General features: G+C 41.7%; 1 protein-coding gene across 1 annotated transcript; it reads left to right on the top strand.

Annotated features, from left to right (window-relative positions):
• Positions 1 to 99: 99 nt before the first annotated feature.
• On the top strand, positions 100 to 20,378 carry ANKEF1 (ankyrin repeat and EF-hand domain containing 1). The gene is made up of 10 exons (XM_034432370.3): positions 100 to 258; positions 3,966 to 4,352; positions 4,502 to 4,701; positions 6,214 to 6,363; positions 8,483 to 8,606; positions 11,205 to 12,030; positions 14,261 to 14,487; positions 17,397 to 17,641; positions 18,432 to 18,575; positions 19,802 to 20,378. The coding sequence occupies exons 2-10, from the start codon at positions 4,007 to 4,009 to the stop codon at positions 19,961 to 19,963; spliced, it is 2,424 nt and encodes an 807-aa protein (XP_034288261.2). The 5' UTR covers positions 100 to 258; positions 3,966 to 4,006; the 3' UTR covers positions 19,964 to 20,378.
• The last annotated feature ends 1,070 nt before the right edge of the window (positions 20,379 to 21,448 follow it).

The raw sequence follows: 21,448 nt of genomic DNA, 5'->3' as shown, positions 1-21,448 counted from the left end.
CTGGATCTGGCTATCATTGTTACGCATGTGCCGGCGCGCCTGCTTTCTTCCACGGTTCTGTTGCTATAGGAGCTCCTGGCTAACAATCTCCTTTTCGCCTGAATCCTCCGGGTTGCGTGGCTCCGGTTGTTCCCGCCGCCGCCGGCGCCGGGAAACAGCCTTGGCTCTCTCCAAGCTTCAGCCCGCGCGGGGTCTTTGGAAGAAGTCATGCGCTACGGCGAGTCGTCCTGCTCTCCTGGAGCATCGGCAAGGTTGCAGGTAAGCTCGCTTGGGGAGCAGGTTGAACGAAACGCAAGGGCAGAAAGAGGAGGAGGACAAAACGGGGCAACAATGACCGTAACTTAGATGGTGTCATCCAACCTTCTCCAACAGGGCGCCCTCCTGAGGTGTCTAGACAACGTCTCCACCTCAGGTGGGGATGAGGAGACCATCAAGTGGGGGCCAAAGGGGAGAAGATATGTCTCTGCATGCTGGTGGCTGTCCTCCAGTCTCCTCTGGTGGTGAAGGATTGATTTTGGCGTATGGCTTTTGTAGGGAAAAAAAACAGTGGGTTCAGGTAGCTGATAGCAATTAAGCAGTGGAACCTGAGGGCAGGACAAGAAGCAATGGATGGAAACTAATCAAGGAGAGAAGCAACCTAGAACTAAGGAGAAATTTCCTGACAGTTAGAACAATTGATCAGTGGAACAACTTGCCTCCAGAAGTTGTGGATGCTTCAACACTGGAAGTTTTTAAGAAGATATTGGATAACCATTTGTCTGAAATGGTATTGGGTTTCCTGCCTAGAAGACTTCCAAGGTCCCTTCCAACTTTGTTATTCTGTGTTCTGTATTCAGCTAATGAGTGAACTCTTGTTCACAAAAACACATCCTGCTTCATCCTTTTAAAACCTCCCAAGGTCCTACTCAGTTTTCTAATACAAGATGGAAATGTGGACAAATGTGGGCATTCTCGGGCATTGTATGAACAGGCCTACCTTAGGCAGCAACATGTAAAGTGAACATGAAACTGTTTAGGATGCTTGCCCCATCTTATGAAAGCTTTGTTTATGATGTTGGACTTTTAAACGAGCTTCCTTTGAGGGTTGAGTGGACCTGCCTGGGATTAATGGGCATGTATAAATCTGAATTTATTTTGATGCCTTTGTTTTGTTTCCCTGGGTTCTAAGTTGTGGAATGGCAAAAAGGCTTTGGAATCTCCAGAGCTGTATTCTACATTCCACTTATTTGGAAGTGAATTCTGTTGAAGGCAGCATGACAACAGGCGTTGAAAACAACACAATGAAGTATATGATTACACCTATTTGTTTTAGAGTAGCTTGACCAGTGGTCTCAGGTCATTTATTTCCTGATGTAGATAGGAGATGAAAGACTAGGGGATAGACTGAATCTTTTTTTCAGAAATGGTTGTCTAGACATCAATGACTATTCCAAAAATCTGAGTATATCTATCTTTTCTTGGGTATTTGAGCAGAGTTCATGTTTCCTTAAGCTTTTTCCCGAGTCTTTCTCTTGTTTGACTTCCTACTAAAGTTATGTGGATGGTTAAACTGGTTTTTAAAAAATGAGTAGAACATGTTAGATTGAAAACAATAACAAGCTCACCAAAATGTCATCCAAGATTGGAACTCAGATTTGGAGGTCTGGGAGTTGATTGGTATGACTTTTATAAAACTTAGTTATTACTCTCTTCCACACAAATTTACAGTTTGAAAATATACACATCTGGCAAGGGGCCAGAGGATTGGTCAATGAAAATAGGATAAGATGCTAATAGGAACTGATCTGGGGGAAAAAAAACTTGGAAGTGGAAACCATCTGGTCATATCTTCAGTATTGCTGTTCTATGATGGATAAGGTGCATTGTTTGAATTATGTTTTCTCTCCATCTTATGCCCTTTAGATATATATATCACATTATAACTTCTGTGATGTTAATAAAAAGTAAAAATGATTGCCACAGTAGCAGCTATTGGCTAACTGACTTGAGCTATAGCATGTGATAGCATACACTGCCAGATTCATGATTTCCACAGCACAGGGGAGGGGAGGATATTTTCTGAATTCATAGTATCGTATTGAATAGCCAGTGCACAGAAGATGTACAAAATAGCCTCTCTTTTTTTGAGCGTGACAAATTTGAACTGGGACTACTATAAAGACTTCGTAAACATGTATGAGGCAGAAGTGTTTCAGAAATAGTTAAGTGCCATCACATGTAAGATATTGTAGAGCTATGGCATCTATAGCTATGGCACAAAAATTGATCAGGAAGTTAGGAAGCATTAAGGCAGGACAAGGGGAAAAAATCACACCTTTAAGATAGGACAAACAGGTTCATTAATGCTTTTGTAGGCATCAACAAATCTTTTGGAGACAAAATCTGAGCTGCCACCCAGCCTTTCTCACATCCATCGTTATTTCTACATGTAGCGTTTATTTTTTTATTTTTATTTTTTTTAATTTGATTTATATGCCGCCCTTCTCCGGAGACTCAGGGCGGCTTACAATGCGTTAAGCAATAGCCTTCATACTTTTGTATATTTATACAAAGTCAGCTTATTGCCCCCACAAACTGGGTCCTCAATTTACCTACCTTAGAAAGGATGGAAGGCTGAGTCAACCTTGAGCCTTGGAGAGATTCGAACCAGCAGTAATTGCAGGCAGCTGTGTTAATATCAGGGTGCTTAGACCACTGTACTATCAAGGTTCTTTCTTTATTGGAAAGCCTTGCTCTGCAACCCTTTATTTAGAAAAATCCCATAGCGTTACTTGAGTTCAGCTTTATCCTTGTTAGGTTGACTTTAGCATACGTATAAATGGTGCCTTCTCCTGACAAGACTCAGCCTTCCAGCCTTCCAAGGTCGATAAAATCAGGACCCCGATTGTTGAGGTCAGTATGCTAACTTTGTAAACTGCCCAGAGATGGCTATAAAGCACTATGAAGTGGTATATAACTCTAAGTGCTATTGCTGTTGCTGTATTATTACGAAGCCCTAAATCAGGGGTGAAATGCTCCTGGTTCAGACTGGATCGAGTGATCCGGCAGCGATTGTGGCAGGTGGTTCGGGCAACCGGTCGCGATGGTGACGCGAGGCTCCGCCCACCCACCCGGGTGTTTTATCCTCTGTGCATGCGCAGAAGGTTTTGAGCATGTGCAGAGGGTCTGCGCGAGCATGTGATGTACACGCATGCATGAGTGAAACAATCACATGCGGGCGACGCATGCACTTCCAAACCGGTAAGGAAAGTAAGTAGATTTCACCCCTGCTCTAAATGGGACTAAATGCCTGGCAAAGCTTTCTCTTTCTAGCAATGAAAGCAATGTCTTCTCACTCTTCTTCAATTGATAAATCCAATGAGAACCTAGCAACCCCACAGTGCTCCAGCGATCCTTGAACAGTGGCTTGATGCATTTGATCTTTGCTGGCACCAGAACTGAGGAATATAAAAGTTAACAAAAAGGGAACTGATTTACCTTGAACTCACTCTTCTTTTGTTGCATCCTTGAATGCCACAGGAGGGAAGGAGATGCCAGGACAATATCTGCGTAAGGATGTAAACCCATGTCTTGAACCTTTTGTGGGGCTGAGCAATGCTTCTGGTTCAGAGGGGAAAAGATGCTTAGAATGTGCCTGGGTGCACAACTAACATTTATTGGCAACTCTTTAAACTAAAAAGTATGTTTTACTGAGAAAAGACTACAACTCTGTAGGGAAGTTTTGTGATCTTGGGGAAAGATGCAGCTGCTTTAAAGCATTGTAGACTTGAGCAGTCCAGCACACTCACTCCAAAGCATCTTTTTTCCTTTGAACCCAAAGCCCTACACAACCCATAAATCCAGTGAATGCAAATTGCCCATTGCAGGTGTTGTTAGCTACCAAATGGACCATAAACACGAAACGTGAAGAATTTAGAGTGGACTGATTCCCCCTTGTTGTTGTTTTCTTTTTTCTTTTTGTTCAGGATCCTTCTTTAAGGGGAGAGTTTTCCTCGGGATATTGAAAATGTCTTTGGCTGACAAGAGGCTTGAAAACCTCCAGATCTACAAAGTTCTTCAATGTGTTCGCCAGAAGGACAAGAAACAGATTGAAAAGCTCACCAAGCTTGGATACCCTGAACTCATCAATTTCACTGAGCCAGAAAATGGAGACAGCGCCCTTCACTTGGCTTGTGTGGCCAACGACATTGACATGTGCAACTTTCTTTTAGAGCTTGGCGCTCACCCCGATGTCCAAGATCGAATGGGGCGCACCCCCGTGATGAAAGCGGCAGAACTTGGCCATGACTTGGCCTTGGATGTGCTGGTCCAGGCTGAGGCAGATATGACAATAGTGGATGCAGAAGGAAAAGGTAAGAGGAATCCCGTGTCCTCTTGGTTGGGGGTGGGTGGCTTTTCAGGAAGATCAGACTGAATGTTTCAATCCCCTTAGTGGTTGGTAGCTGTGTTCAGCATGGTGGGGGTTTGCTTGTTAAGCCATAGTGCTCTGTGCTCTTTCCAGGAGTGCTATTTTATTGCATTCTGCCCACCAAACGGCACTTCCGCTGCGTTCAGATGGTCCTCGAATTTGGAGCGGATGTTAACAACTGTACTTTTGAGGGGAAGCCCGTTTTCGTACAAGCCTGTGAGCAAGCCCACGAGATCAAAGAGATATGTATGACATTTTTGGAAAGAGGAGCAGACCCCAATGCAACCAACCCAGTAAGAGCATTCTTAACATTTTAAGTGGGTACCTTGGACACTTCTGACATAAAGCTGTTTTGTTCTGTCCGTTGGACTGACTGAAAGAGGAACTCATTAACCGGAGACTAGATTTCATTAAAAACACAATACAAGATCTTTTTTTAAAAAAAGAAGCATGTGGCTGGCTCTATCTTATAAAAGTCAGCCCCTGTTTTCTCACATGGAGGGCAATAGCTCATCCAACATACAATAGTGGCCAAAATTGTGGAAACCTTTTGGGAAAAATGTATTTTCTAAAACTAGCTAATAGCACCACTTTTTTTGGAGTAGTACTATAAAATTATGTATCAATGGATATATAATCAATTTAATCAAGAATGTAATGCAATAACTTTTATGAAGTTTGCTATTAGAATAGCAGTTACAGTATAAAGAAGAAAAGTGAAATACATAGAAGAAACAAGATATACAAAAATTATCACCATAGAAAAGACAAGATATACAAAAATTATCACATCAGTTAATACTTAGTTGGGTAACCTTTAGCACGAATTACGGGCTTACAACGTCTTCCCATGGAGTGAACCAAGTCTTTTAGTTCTGCAGCTGTTATAATGTGAAGCCAAGATTGAATGATTGCTCCTATTAACTGGGTTTTATTGCTGGGTCGCTTCTGACTAACACGTTTCTTTAGTCGGCTCCATAGATTTTCAATTGGGTTAAGGTCTCGGCTATTCCCAGGCCATTCCAGCAGTGGAATATGATTATCTTGAAACTCCAAAAAAAAAAGTGGTATTATTAGCCATCAAACCTCAAAAATACACTTTTCCCAAAAGGTTGCCACAATTTTGGCCACTACTGTAAGTTTCCCAAAACACATCAGTGTATCCTAGCAAACAAAGCAAGAAATGCTCTTGCTCGTCCTTGTGGGCAGGTCCCAATCATCCCCTAATTATTCTACATGATCCAAAATTCTTAATGTTGTTTTTGGTATTCTACACCTTAAGTGGGAAGCTTGGAATGAAATAGTAACACATTCAGAATCATTTTGTCCAAACTGCAGTGGTAGAATTCAGGACTGCTGCCATTTTACATTGCAAATATGTGCAATGTAAATGTTTCTGCTTATAATGTTCCCACGTGTAAAGCAGAATCAATTTCTTAGCATTTGGGAAACAAATACATCAAAGAGAAGGCTATCATAAGGATAAGGGCCATTTTGATTTGGAAAATATCATAGACTGTATGTGGTCTATGCAGCTTGGTCTCCTGGATTTAACTAATTGAGAAATCCTTATCTAAGGGGGGAAAAAGTACACTTCCTGCTAGGATCCCAGCTTGTAGCTGGCTAGCAATTGATCCAGGTCAAAATGTAGCCTCTTTTGACAGATGAGAGAAGAAAAACAAGCTGACTCTTTCTTTGGGCAATCCCGAATCTCTGCAAATGGTTTTATCAATAGAAGCTTGCTTGCTTTTCTGTCTCCTTTGAAATTTGGAAAAAATCTATAATCACAATTCTCTGATTTGCAGGCAACAGGCCGCACCGCCTTGATGGAAGCAGCAAGAGAAGGGGTTTTAGAGGTGGTCCGGGGTATCCTGGAGAGAGGTGGGAATGTTAATGTTTTTGACAACGAGCGACACCATGCTGCCCATTTTGCTGCCAAAGGAGGGTTTTTTGAGGTATTCTTTCTTGATGCTGTCAGAAGCAAAGGTACCCAACCAAGGATCTCTCTTGGTTAATTACTAATAATCAGCTGTCACTAGAAAGGGAATTCTGGAGTACTTGTTTTTTCTATGGGTTGGTAATATGGGGAGGCTGTCCTAAAAGGGGTGGGTGGGTTATATAGAGGAGAGGGGGAAATGTGAAAGTGATTATAGGCCCAGAAATGGATAAAAAATTTGAACTGGAGAAGGATTGCATGTAGCAAGGTTACCGTCAAAATATGGCAGTTCTGAATTGAGTTTCCCCAAATGTCTCCATAAATGTGATTTACAGGAATACACAACATTTTAAGACCTTAAGCTGACCCACTTACATCAGTGGGTGCTGCTGCTGAAGGAATGTCCTTTGCTATCATTTGCTAGTTTTTCCTCCTCCTGGTAGCAGAAGAGACAAAATTTTCATCCCTGTGCTATGCTAATCCATTTCCAGAATCCCATTTGATGGAAGGAAGAAGAAAATGTGATGGAGAATTACCGCTCAGGGTTGTGTTTGTCATTCTGTCATCCTGTTAAACGGATTTCTCTTCCGCAGTCTTTGCTGAGAAGTGTATCTGTTTAAATGTTTAAATGTTTCCTGCTGCTTTGTTCAGAAGTCTCCACTCTGAGGATTCTCCTCGTTAAAATTTGAGGTTGCTATGCCAGGGATTTGTCCCAAACGAATCCCCCAGGAAAAGTTCACTTGTTTGTCTGCCTGTTTTAAGTTTGCTTAGATCAGTTACTTTAGACTCGAAGTGGAACAGTTGTGAGGCATGGGGAGGAGCCAATTTTATATCTTTATATCAGTTTGGGCCTTAGCATTCCCTATTGCCTTCCTTGCCTCCTAAACTTGTGTTAAGAGGAAATAGCATCCTGACTGATTTATATCCAGCAAGTTGAATTGGTTGCTGGCTCTTAAAATAGAGCCTTGCCATTTCCATTGGCTCTAGGACTGCACAAGGTTTTGGTTAGCACCAGAGGTAGATTTCAGCAGGTTCTGACCAATTCTGGAGAACCGGTAGCGGAAATTTTGAGTAGTTCGGAGACCCGGTAGTAAAAGTTCTGACTGGCCCTGCCCCCATCTATTCTCTGCCTCCCAAGTCCCAGCTGATCAGGAGGAAATGGGGATTTTGCAGTAACCTTCCCCTGGAGTGGGGAGGGAATGGGGATTTTACAGTATCCTTCCCCTGCCACGCCCACCAAGCCACGCCCACCAAGCAATGCCACGCCCACCAAGCCACACCCACAGAACTGGTAGTAAAACAATTTGAAACCCACCACTGGTTAGCACCTTTAAATCTGCAAAGCTCCAAAAGTAAATAAGAAGAAAGCCGATTTGCAGAGACAAGTTCATATTTATGCAGTAACTTATTGGAAATTAGATGTCTGGCAGGCAAAGTTCTCCTGGGATTTAACTGATTGGAGTTTAAGTTCTAAAAGATGCGATCATGTTAATTCAAAGCTATTCAAAGAGTTCAAAGCTTGCGTGTTTGATTGGAATAAGAATAAGAGCTTTGGAAATCAGTGTCTTTGCTTCTCTCAGCTCATGCACCCAGTGCAAATATCCATTTAATGAAGAACTTCTGTTAAGGCAAGCAAGGTAGGTCACTCATACCCTATCTATGCTTCCTTTTAACAGCCCCCAGAGCTTAGAAGAGCAAACTTCCTCTCTTATAAAAAAGCAGAACAAGTGTGAAAAAACAGTTTTGCCCCAAAAGATAAAAGAAAAAAAATCCTTTCTCCTTCTGTAAAAGGATTACCATGTAGGAACGTTGCCTGTGTGCCAATAGATTAGAGTTAGATTAGATTAGAATTCTTTATTGGCCAAGTGTGATTGGACACACAAGGAATTTGTCTTTGGTGCATAGGCTCTCAGCGTACATAAAAAGACAAGATACATTCGTCAAGAATCATAAGGTTCAATATACAGCCACCTATCTTAATCACTATTATTCTGTGTTATAGTGACAGTAGCAGTTTTTACATTGTTTCAGTGAAGTCGTCTGTGTTTGCTGCAGCTCAAAATAAACTCAATTTGATGGATGTAATTAGTGTCCACATTTTTGCTTCCCCACGTAATAGCATGGGCTTGCTTCCCCAGATTCTGAGGATTATTTCTTCTTACAATGGAGACGTGGGTCTCATAGCCATGAATGGAAATACTCCTCTTCATTATGCTGCTGCTGGAGGTTTTGCCGAGTGCTGCAAGTTTATCGGTCAAAGAGGTAAGTTATAAATGTTGGAGAATGAAGAGCCTCTAAAGTAAATGTAGAGTTTCAGATGTCTGATCTTTGAATTCATTGTTGCTTATGCAACAATGGCCTTTCTTCCTTTCCAACTGTGATCGAATCAGTGAAGATGGGAACTCAATTCCAGGTCCATTGCTGATCAAATATTATCCAAGGTTAAATCCTGAATGAAAGCACAAACCAAGCATGCATTTATATTTCCAAAGTGTCATGAAGTAGATTAAGTTGGGAGAGCAGGGATGTAGTATAACCATAGTCTAGTGATGGCGAACCTTTTCAGCATCGAGTGCCCAAACCAGAATGTGCGTGCATGCGTGTGCATGTGCACCAGAAATCCGAAGACCAGTTGGCTGATGTTCATACGCGCACCGGGTTTCCGGCATGTACATGTGCATGCACGCTAGCCAGCTGATCTTTGTGTGCGCCAGAGCACTGGAAACCTGAAAACCAGCTGACCGGCATGCGCATGCCTGTTTTTTCGGCATTTTTTGGGCTGTTTTCAGGCCATTTTTCAAAAATGCCCAAAAAACGGCCCAGAAAACAGCCTGAAAAATGGCCAAAAACAGCCTGAAAATGGTCCAGAAAATGCTCCAGAAAAAGGCCCAGAAACAAAATGGCGGTTTGGGGCCATTTTTTGGGCTGTTTTCAGGCCATTTTCAGGTGCTCCAATGCCCATGAAGACCAGCTGGCCAGCGTGTATGTGCGTGCTGGAAACAGAAGACCAGCTGGCAATGGCGCACATGCCCACAGAGAGGCTTTGCATGCCACCTCTGGCACACATGCCATAGGTTTGCCATCACTGCCATACTCCATGGATATTCCATCTCATTGGCCAAAAGCTTCTTCCAAAAGTTTGGTGCTATGTTACTATGGCCAAAATGCTGTAAGAATGCAATCAATGTACTATTTAACTGTTGCACAACAGTTTGTCTTCCTGATCTAATCAGATGGTAATGGACTATTAACACTTCTTGTCTTCTAGCACTTCAGTGTTGCCCAATCAAGAGAGGCTTGCAATTTCATAGTGTTTTATAAAGACCATGGATTGTCCCAATTGGTATTTGTCCTTGCTTATACAGTGAGGCTGAATTTTGTATTTAGTTCCGCTTGAACCAATAATCTGAATGTGGGGCTGCTATTGAAAATTGTGGTTGGTACCAAGTGCAGCAGATAAACTAACCAGTACAAGATATAGGGACCAATTGATCTGTCCACTGAAAGATCTCTACTGGATGTCAATTCATCTTTAAACACCAAATGCTTGGGACCGGACTATCCAATAGACTGCCTCTTCTTAGCTGAACCTGCCTGGTTACGCAGAGTAGAGGAATGGTCCTTTGAAGCCCTAAAGTTTTCAGAAACTTAGGTCCTTCTTCTGTACGGTTTATATTGCTTTCCCTTAAATAGATGTGTTCAGCCCCATTCTTTAGTGTTTAGAAAAATTGTAAAAACATCTCTCTGTGAAGATATTTTTTGTTAATTTATTGCTTTTAACATCGTGTTTTATATTATGTATTTTTGAAATCGGCTTTGCAAATACAAGTAAAAAGGCCAGGTATAAACCTAATAAATATATATGTACACACACACACATATACACACAAGCTAAATTGAGTTTTGGTTTGGATCCAACACATTAGTTCTGTTCAAGTTATAGTTTATCAGGAAGGTTTACCAAGTGAGTGTTCAAGATTACTGATCTCCTGATGATATTAGCCTAATGATACATACAGAAGCAAATCTTTTGTACCTATAACTGTCACGTAAGCCAGGATCGTACATATCATGGTGAGGGTTCCATATAAAATACACTAATGATGATATTGTGTCTGCAACATTCTACCTTAATAATTTCATCAGTAAGCAATAGACGGCCAATAGAGAGACTTACATGGGATGTGGTGGCTCAGTGGCTAAGATGCTGAGCTTGTCGATCAGAAGTTTGGCAGTTCACTGGTTCAAATCCCTAGTGCCGCATAATGGAGTGAGCTCCTGTTACTTGCCCCAGCTTCTGCCAACCTAGCAGTTCGAAAGCATGTAAAAAATGCAAGTAGAAAAATAGGGACCACCTTTGGTATGAAGGTGACAGCGTTCCATGCACCTTTGACATTTAGTCATGCTGCCCACATGACCACGGAGACATCTTTGGACAGCGCTGGCTCCTTGGCTTAGAAACAGAGATGAGCACCACCCCCTAGAGCTGGAAATGACTAGCACACATGTGTGGGGGAACCTTTACCTTTACTTTACAGAAACTTACCAGTTCACAGAGCAGTGAACTTGTAATGTTCACTGCTCTGTGTTTTAAGAATCATTTACACCAGTGATTCTCAACCTTTTCTTCATCATGAACCCCCTTTAAATACATTTTGTGGCCACAGACTATGCCCACGGACCACCAAGACTTAACTCAAGATTTAAATCCTAACATTTCTTCAAGCCTTCACAGACTCCCTGTGATGACATCATGCCCTCCCCAGGGGTGCACAGGCCATAGGTTGAGAACCACTGATTCACACTATTCATCATCTCCAGCCACAACTTCTTGTCAATGTATTTCTTCTAAATTTGTAGGTTGTGATCCTACTTGGAGAAATTTAGAGAAGAAGGTACCAAGGCAGGTTGCTAAAGAAGGGGGGTTCAAAGCAGCTGCAAAGGAGATACGTAAAATTGAGCGGCGATTTGCCAAATTTTTCAAACCTAAACCTGGAGTTAAGGACCCCAATCCACCCTGGGCTATCAGGTTGCACGATTGGTCTGGAGAAAATCAGGCGAGCCTTCGTGAAGCATTTGAGGCATACGATCGAGGGGATGGGACTGTGACCAAGGAAGATTTTGCATCCGTTATTGAGGAAAGGTATCCATTTATTGAGCCGGAGCAGCTACATACAATAGCTCAGGCTCATGAGAAAATACGTGGCGCAGGAGTTAACATTGAAGAATTTCTGAAGGGCAGCCGATATTTGCAGAAGGCTTTCCTCCTTGGGAGTTATGGTCCAAAGAAGAAGAAGCCCAAGAAAGCAAAAGGGAAAAAGGGAAAATTTGCCATGCCAATGCCAATCTGTGTCATTCCAGAGAGCTCTCGCTCTCGTCGGACAGATGGGGGACCCCCAGAATACATGGTTGAAACTTATCAAAATGTAACTGACATCACTCGGTTTAATCGGGATCACCCTCCGGAACACCCATTGCAGGATGATTCCTGGTGGTACATTGAAGACCCACCAAAGAACTATGCCAACATCAATTATCTTGCCAAAGAGGGGGACCTTTCATCTATTAAAAAAGCATTCGAGGCAGGGGTGCCAGTAGACATCAGAGACCACTTCTATAAGACTCCGTTGATGGCTGCCTGTGCGAGTGGCAACATAGAAGCAGTACAGTTCCTTCTCGAAAAGGGGTGAGCTAACTTTCTTTTAATGGCTTGCCAGGAATCCAAGAATAGAATTCCATGGCCAAAAAAAAAAAAAACATGGTTGGGTTGGTGGTAGGTTTCTAGGGTGAGGTGATGACCATGTGATGCAGTAGTGGGTTCCACTTACCTTTGTTACCGGTTTGGAACTGTGAGATGGGTGTGTGCACGCTTGCTTCACTTGTGCATGGCGCTTCTGCGCATGTGCAGAACCTTTTGCACATGCGCAGAGCATCCGTGATGAAGTCTGGGTGGGTGCAGAGCCTCCTGCCTCCACCACTACCAGTGGTAGAAACCCACCACTGATGTGGTGGCCAGGGCATTGTGGATTTAAGGTTGGATAGAGCATATTTTGAAGCTTGTTGGATTCCTTATTGAACTGCAAGCCTATCCTAGTCAGTGGCCATAACTGTTGTGGAGGTAAGCCAAGAATGTAAAACCAAGATGGGAGGGGTAGAGTTCTATAGAAACAGGCATGGCGTCTGGTAAAGCTGTGGTATTTTGTTGAACGTGCTTGCCTCTCTTATTTGTGCTTGACAAATTTGTCATTTAGTCCATATTGGGTGTCATCTGAGTTTGTGCCCATCAAAGTAGCTTGCTGCATTTTATTTATTGTCATGTCTGAAATTGCTTCTTTCTACAAGCATCCCTTTGTAGTGGTGGGAACTATGGAAAAATGTTCTTTGTGGGGAAAAAAATCAAACTCCTCACTATCTCCAGATCAGTAGTTCTCCTGTTCCCTGAAAGTGAATTAAAATAGCGTGGCAAAACAGATAAGATCTAGGATTTAGCAGAAAGGAGGAAAAGTGGTAAAGAATAAGTTTTAAAGAGTAATTGTCTAAGTAAGTAACAAAGGATGAGTCCAACAATCAACTCATCCTCAAAACCTTCTAAATAACTAAAGGCCTTATTTTTTCAGTCCTGATTATGTTTCTGTCTCTAGTGGTGAGGGTTTGAATTCAGGAAGGGACTGGGACGATATGCATTGGTCCTGCTCTCAGTGGATTTTCAATTTGCTCATCTTGCTCTTTGTCCCAAAGGTGCTTTTTCAAAAGGCAATTGGACTTTGTTTTTGCCTTCAAGATGTTTTGCTTTTCATCCAAGAAGCTTCTTCAGTTCTGACTGAATAGTGGCGAAGGGAAGGATTTATATTCCGTGCAGTCATCTGGTCTGTAGACAAAGAATAAAAAGAACTGGCTAGAAAAGCAAGGAATATAAATCTTTCCATTCTCTTCCATTCTGTCAGAACTGGAAAAGCTTCTTGGATGAGAAGTGAAATGCTTCAAAGAAAAAATGAAATCCAATTGCCTTTTGAAAAAGCATCTTTGGGACAACCAGGACCTGGATGACTGAGAATCTCCATAGATATCTTTCCCTTTGCTCTTCAATCTTTTCAGATTGAGTGGGATGGTCCAAATAGGAGTGTACTCATACTGTGTTTCCCCGAAATTAAGACCCTGTCTTATATTTTTTTGAACCCTGAAATAAGCGCTTGGCCTTATTGCCATGTGCTCAAAAGCCCGAGTGGGCTTATCAGGAGATGTCTTATTTTGGGGGAAACAGGGTATTTGCTTGAATGTTTAAGTACAATTTTACCTGTGATCTTAAATACAGCCATATTAGTGCCATGGCGTGCCCAGAGAGCTGTGAGTACAGCTACCCTTCAGACAAGACAGAAAGGTTGGGGAGAACAAGAGGCTGAGCAAATATCAAATAGAAGAGGTGGGCCAATTTGGGTTCAAGCTTTGTATGCAGCGCTGGACATGGCTCACGTCTCTTTAGGATCCTACCTAGGCTATTTAGTTTGGTAGAGCTTCATAGACTAAAGTCTATGTAATTCACAGCGTTTATGCGGTACTGTAATGCAGTTAATTGCAGTTTATACTGCAATACATTTCTTTACCTCTGGTGCCATTACTTTTGTTGTTTTAATCAGACTCAAATCGACTGCCAGTTGCTTTCACTGAATGATTCATTCTTTCAAAAGAAAGAAAAACAAGCCCTCTCCATTTCTCAGCTAATTTAGTTGGGATGCTGAGAGATTAGAGTTTTGGCATTATTTCAACACAGGAAGAGAATGCAGTTAAGAACTGCGATTTGCCATCTCCGTAGTCCATTAATACTAGATCCCTTTGCCTAGAATCAGTTGAAGAATACAAAGAACTAGCTAGAAAAGCACAAATGTGCCTTACAGAGTTTTTATTTTCTCTACGTATAGGGCAAGTGTGAATGCCACAGACAATTTCATGTGGACTCCTCTCCATCATGCCTGCCATGCAGGACAGCAAGACATTGCTGAACTCCTTATGAAAGCTGGTGCCACAATAGATGCCGTTTCAATCAATGATGCAACCCCATTGATGAGGGGTATTGAGAGCAGCCGCTTGGACACCGTGCAGTATTTAATCAACACTGGTGCTAAGGCACAGATGACAAACCGAAGAGGTAAAGTTTTGCGTTATTACAATTATCAGCCCCTATGGTGCAGTGGTTAGAGTGTAGTACTGCAGGCTACTTCTGCTGTCTGTTGGCTGCCAGCAATTTGGCAGATTGAATCTCACGAGGCTCAAGGTTGACTCAGCCTTCCATCCTTCCGAGGTTGGTAAAATGAGGACCCAGATTGTTGGGGGCAATAGGCTGACTCTGTAAATGACTTAGAGAGGGCTGTAAAGCACTGTGAAGCGGTATATAAGTCTAAGTGCTATTGCTATTACTCTGTTTCCCTCAAAATAAGACATCCCCTGATAATAAGCCCAATCGGGTTTTTGAGCGCATGGCAATAAGGCCAAGCGCTTATTTCAGGGTTTAAAAAAATATAAGACAGGGTCTTATTTTCGGGGAAACACGGTATTACTCAATGTATTATTGGCTAAGAGGTTAAATGCAGATGAACAAGCACCTCTAGAAAGGAAGGGGTTTTTCCCTTATTAAATAACATTATGGAGTTAATTGATTTCCAAAGTTTTGATTAACAGAATAAATAGATGGCTTGACTTTTTGCTTTATTCATTTTTTTTCTTTCCAGCTGATTTTTACCAGCTACCTTGCTGTTTTATTCCTAGCATCTGTCTTGCTTAGTTGTAACGTTTGCTTGTTTTACACTGTACTCACAGCAATTCTTAGAGGGCAGCCATCAATGCATGGTGCAATGCAGGGGTGAAATGCTCCTGGTTCGGACCGGATCACCTGATCCGGTAGCGATGGTGGCGGGTGGTTCGGAAAACCGGTAGCAAAAATCCCTGCGCCCCCCCCCCACCATGCCCAGCTGAGCCGCACGATCATCAGAGGCTTTTTTTTTACTTTTAAAAGCATTTTTTCTACAACCTCTTCTGACGAAAAAATGCTTTTAAAAGTACAAAAAAAAAAAGCCTCTGATGATCGCGCGGCTCAGCTGGGATTGTCAGAGGCTTTTCAAAGCATTTTTTTCTGCAACCTCTTGGCTGAAGAAGTAGTTAAAAAAATGCTTTGAAAAGTCTCTGACAATCCCAGCTGAGCTGCCTGATCGGCAGAGGCTTTTCAAAGCATTAGAAAAAATGCTTTGAAAAGTTAAAAAAAAAAAAGTGGTCACGCCCACCCCAGTCACATTAAACCCCCCCTCCAAGCCACGCCCAGAGAACCGGTAGTAACAAATTTTACATTTCACCCCTGGTGCAATGGGAAGTTTTATTTTTCAGCCAGCTTGTTGCAATGTATGTATTATACTGATCAAGGCTTAGAGCACAAAGTCACTGGCAGGCTTTCATGCCTAAGAGAGGACAGGCACTTGCGTTTCTCTGTTTCTAGTCCAGCAACTTAACCACTGCATCATACCAACTCTCATTTTAATTAGTTATTAATCCTTTTACATGCTTTAGCATTGAACTTCACAGAGTCTCTTAAGACCAAAGCCCTGTGGCCAGCTGAGGCCACACGGACAGATGAACTCTCCTACTCCCCCCCCCAAAAGAGCATTGATGTAGTTTCCAGAGCCTCTTCCAAAGTTGCCTGCACAGTGTAATTTTTAATGTGGTGGAGAAGAATTTTATTGAAAACCTGGAGATTTTAACATGAAATACTGTACAACAGTGGTGAAATCCAAATTTTTTTACTACCAGTTCTGTGGGTGTGGCTTGGTGGGCGTGGTGTGGCTTGGTGGGCATGGCAGGGGAAGGATACTGCAAAATCCCCATTCACTCCCCACTTCTGGGGGAAGGATATTGCAAAATCTCCATTCCCATCCCACTCTGGGGCCAGCCAGAGGTGGTATTTGCCGATTCTCCAAACTGCTCAAAATTTCTGCTACCGGTTCTCCAGAACCTGTCAGAACCTGCTGGATTTCACCCCTGCTGTACAATCAATTAATGTAGTGTAATTTAAATAATTGAAGTTCAACAGATAGGATATCACCCCTCCTGTACCTCTGATGATGCAAAGAAAATGAAACAATGATGTGGCTAAATAGAAGCTTATCAAAAATCTAATCTGATTTCTTAGTTCAGCAATCCATACGAAATCCAAGCATATTTATTGAAAAGCCAATACTATCTTGTGATAGTACAGAAGCTGCTCAGTTCAATAAATGTGTTATAGTGATCAACCTTTTTCTCCTCCACACTTTAATAAAATTACATTTTGAAAAATAAGAAGTCTTTGGTTTCAAAAGGGGATCAGGAGATGGGCAAAAGAAAGGCTTTCAAGTGATCTCCTGGAGGCCTTTGGAAGGGATAAGGGGCCACAAAGAAGAAGGAGCAGAGTCATATAAATATGTGGGACATCTTTAGGAAAGTTGGTGAAGCTGAAGGACTGGATCTCATGGGATGGGATGTGCCAAGATTCTTTAGCAGTGAAATAAAACCTATGGAAGATTTGAACATAAAAGGGAAGAAATTATGTTGGATTGCAGGTGGACAAGAAACCAGTATAGGAATTTAGGAAAAGATTCCACTCCAAGTCATCAGAAGGGTGAGTTACTTTCAACAGAGTTCAGAAAGTCATGGTATGACACAGTGATGAGTTTCTACCGGTTCACTCCAGTTCAGGTGAACTGGTAGCGGTGGCAGGAGGCTCCGCCCACCTGCCTGGATGTCATCATGGATACTCTGCACATGTGCAGAAGATTCTGCATGTGCGCAGAAGCACCACACGCAAGCGAAGCAAGTGCGCCCATGTGCACACTCCCAGTTCCGAACCGGTAGCGAAGGTAAGTGAAACCCATACACTACTGGTATGATGGTAGAAGACCAAAGAGAAGATAGTTGTAGCAAGAGCTGATTGAAGTCTAAACCAGAGATCCAGCAAAGGGACAATATTTGTTCAGTTCTATGTACAGAGAAGCTGAAAATGTTCCAGCATTTACCATAAGTTTTATTTAATAGGACAAAACTCACTGGAAATTGCCAGGGCCTATGCAGACAACCGACTGATCCACTTCATTCAAGATACCTTGGACCACTTGCCACAAACCGTAGAAGTCAAAGGGGATAAGAAGAAAGGGAAAAAAGGGGGCAAGCCTAAAGGCCCTGCTGCCGCTACTCCTACTCCAGCTCCATCAGGAGCTCCAGCTCAGACTCTTCCCAAGCCAAAGTCTGAAGAACAATCAAAAGAGTCTGTGAAAGAGGAGGTATGATAACCAAGACTCTTTGGCTTAAATCATTCATAGATTTGCTTTTTCATAATGTTTGGAAAAAAATCACTTTAAGAGAAAGTTGACTGGAGGGGGAACTCCTGTTTCTGGTATGATGTCATGGGATTTCCATTGGGGTGCACCAGAAACACACACACACCATGCTCATTGAAGCAATCCTTCTGAATCACAGAAGGACCGCAATATAATTTCTGTCCATTCTCTGCTTGAGTCCCTACAATCACCACAAGAAAGGATCTCTGCATGCTGAATTCAGCATGTGACACTGCTTGAAAGGAGGAAAGGGGAATCCGGAAACTCTGCCCCATGGAAGCTTAAATAGACTACAATAAAGCAAATACTTTGGGTTTTGTTACTTAATTTTTGCAGAATAACATGACAAGGGAAGTGTCTTTATCAGTAGGAAAAAACAATAAGGAAGAGGGTCATAGGAAGCTGCTTCATTTATAGTAATGCCATTGGTCCATCCAGAAGTCCGTCAACTCTGTTCTCAAGAGTTTGAAGTAGGGTGGAGGTGATTGTTTGCTTTTTTTTTTTTTTTTTGTCAGACTTATCTGGAGATTACAGTGATTGAACCTAGGATCTTTTAAATGCAACAGGTCTTCTATTCCCTTTTCCCGATAATTAAGAGAAGAATCAAAGTTTAAATCAAAGCATCCTTCTCAAGGGCCAGCCTTTGACTTTAACTTTTTAATTGCAAAAAAATAAGAGATTTCACAGCATAAAGCCTTGAAAATCCCAATATAATTTACATTGTGTATTTCAGATGCTACAACCCCTTGATTATATTGTTGAGAAATCACTCTTTGAAGAAGAGAAGGAATCCACCAAAGATAATGTAGTTTATCTGAATTCCCTGATAACCAGAGGGGTTACAAAGAAACTTAATATCACTTTCACACCACAGAGAGTAAGTACCACTATAAAATAGGATTAGAGTTATAATTCACTGAGCTTCCAATTTTATGGAATATATTTCTGGTGGGTGCTCATATCTACTAGTTTAGATCATTGTATTCTTTGTATCCTATTCAGTTTATATTTCCCATTTGTTCCAACTCAGGTGGTTCAGAATCCTAAAATTCTACTGTCATTAAGCCATTGGGATAATAAAAATATGCTGCCTGCAAAATTACAATCTCAGGGACAATACTACAATTTCCTAATGCTCTCCAGATCTTGAGGCATCCATGGTAGATGGTTGTGGGGGGTCAAAGGGTAAATATGGTAGATACAGCAGACAATCAAATCTCTTGCTGCCTTCATGTATGATACCCATGAAACACATGTAAAAAGGAGATGGGGTTCCATTTGCATAGTTGTAGCCACCATCTTTACTTTTTTTAATCTACCTCCATCTTCCTCCCATTCAGTTCTATAGGAATCCTTCTGATAATTAGAATAGTTGATTTTCCCTATGGCAGCTTGTTGGGAAAAGTTATTTTAGATCAAAGGATAGTCAGATAATTATTATCATCAAACCAAATCTTGACCTTAAAGAAATTCGATAGGGCCCAGGATGGCTATACCAAATTGACAAGAAGACTTCCATTTATCAAGAAAATACCTTCTCCCAAGTATTCATATGCTTGTCTGTACTTGAATATATTTCCTGTGTCATGATGGCGCAGTGATTAGAATGCAGTATTGCAGGCTAATTCTGCTAGTTCGAGTCTTACGGCTCAAGGTTGATTTAGCCTCCCATCCTTCCGAGGTCAATAAAATAAGGACCCAGATTGTTGGGGGCAATACGCTGACTCTGTAAATCACTTAGAGAGGGCTATAAAGCACTATGAAGTGGTATATAAATCTTAAGTGCTATTGCTATTGCTTTGGGTATACTGAATATAAAGAAGTAGAAATAACTTACAAACCATTATTCATTACTGTTTATTGATAATATGCTGCCAATATTATAAATTGCCTGTTAAGGAATTGGTTAATGAGATAAACAAACTTGCCGCATAGATGCTCACCAACCATATTCTTGATGATAGGTTTGATACCAATAGACTGAGAATTCCAGACAGTCATTCTAGGACATTCTTAATAACTTTGCTTTTTTCAGAGCAGATCAATACGATTCCTTAATATATCATGCTGCATGTTGATTAAGAACTGCTTTTCTTTTTCAAGTCCTGGAGTCCTGAAGCAACCACAAAAGATCTTCTCAAAAAGAGGGAATTACGTCGGCAGCGTTTTACTTATGAAGTGGACTTTGATGATTTCATGATGCCTTTTAAGAAGAATTTCATGGAGAAAGTCCGTACAATGCAACAGGGCGCCGCTTTACATTAATCACACTGTGATTTCTGCATGGACCTTAAAAAAGTGAACGGGAGGGGACCTCCCTCTCAAGAAAAATGCTTTGGAGAGGCCTAAATCATGTTTTTTTTTCCTCCCTAATTATGGTGAATGTTTTATTTTCTTCTTCCTTGGTTTTAGCACAGGACATCTTAAACCAGAGAAGTTTTTGTGCCTAAAAATTGGAAAACAATCCATCTTTTCCTGTAATATGCTGCACTGAATCCTGTTGGGCTAGGCTGGTATATTAGTCCCAATAAACAACTAATTGGTTTCTCCAGTTCAATCAGATCTTAATTCATCCCATTCCTTAGAAAAAAAATGATTCACTCCCACCGTGGAAACTTGAAGCAAATTATTTCTGGTGCTATAAATCTGAGTGACTGAATAAACTGTCTGATAGTTCAAATCTAGAGCGGCTGAAGGATTTGTGCAAATCCACTGAATTTTCCCTTGAGACTCATACCCTGGAAGAATGCAAGATAGGCCTCCCCCCCCCCCCGTTAAGGTACATTTAGGGCAGGAAGGCCTTTGATTTTAACAATGCAGGAGAGAGATTGATTTGGACCTTAGCCCTGTGCCAGAGAGTTGTAAAAAAAATAAATTGTTACAGATTTTTGAAGAGAGTAGATTTCAGTTGTTTCGGAACAAGTTACACATTGAAAAGGTTCTTATTGCTCTTCATGGCTGAGGTAAATTTTGTGTATTTTCACATTCTCCGGATCAGTCAGGATGTATCAGTAATAGCCATAGCAAACTGAGATGATTTCGTTTGTGCTGTATTTTCCTGCACTTTACTCGTAGTGTTTTTAATTGCCACTGGCAATGAAGTAAATTAAGATTAGGAATAACTTGCATAATTTTATTTTATTTTTTGCTAGGATGAGTCCCTAAAGGTAAAGGTAAAGGGTCCCCTCACATGCATATGTGCTAGTTGTTCCCGACTCTAGGGGGCAATGCTCATCTCCGTTTCTAAGCTGAAAAGCCAGTGCTGTCCGAAGACGTCTTCGTGGTCATGTAGCCGGCATGACTAAATGCCAAAGGCTCACGGAGCGCTGTTACTTTCCCACCAAAGGTGGTCCCTATTTTTCTACTTGCATTTTTTACGTGCTTTCGAACTTCTAGGTTGGCATAAACTGGGACAAGTAACGGGAGCTCACCCCGTTACGTGGCACTAGGGATTCGAACCGCTGAACTGCCTACCTTTCAATCAACAAGCTCAGGGTCTTAGCCACTAAGCCACCGCGTTCCTAAACCCTTCTAAATGTTGTTGAATTACAACTTTCAGCAGTTCCACCTGGCATGGCTAAGGACAGGAGTATTGGGGTTCATAATTTAGCATTAGGGTAAAGGAAAAAGAAGGAACTATTTGAACTGAAAATGAGGGCATTTTCCCCAAATTGCCTTCTGGATTAAACCTAAATGAAAGCAAAGTTTCTGCAACAATAATCTTTAGCATTGGACTGAAAGAACCCAGCA

Source organism: Pantherophis guttatus, chromosome 1 (genome assembly GCF_059756535.1).
Source record: "Pantherophis guttatus breed Tessera chromosome 1, ASM5975653v1, whole genome shotgun sequence".
Taxonomy (NCBI): domain Eukaryota; kingdom Metazoa; phylum Chordata; class Lepidosauria; order Squamata; family Colubridae; genus Pantherophis; species Pantherophis guttatus.
Note: the sequence above shows the minus strand (reverse complement) of the source record. Positions and strands in the feature narration are given on the sequence as shown.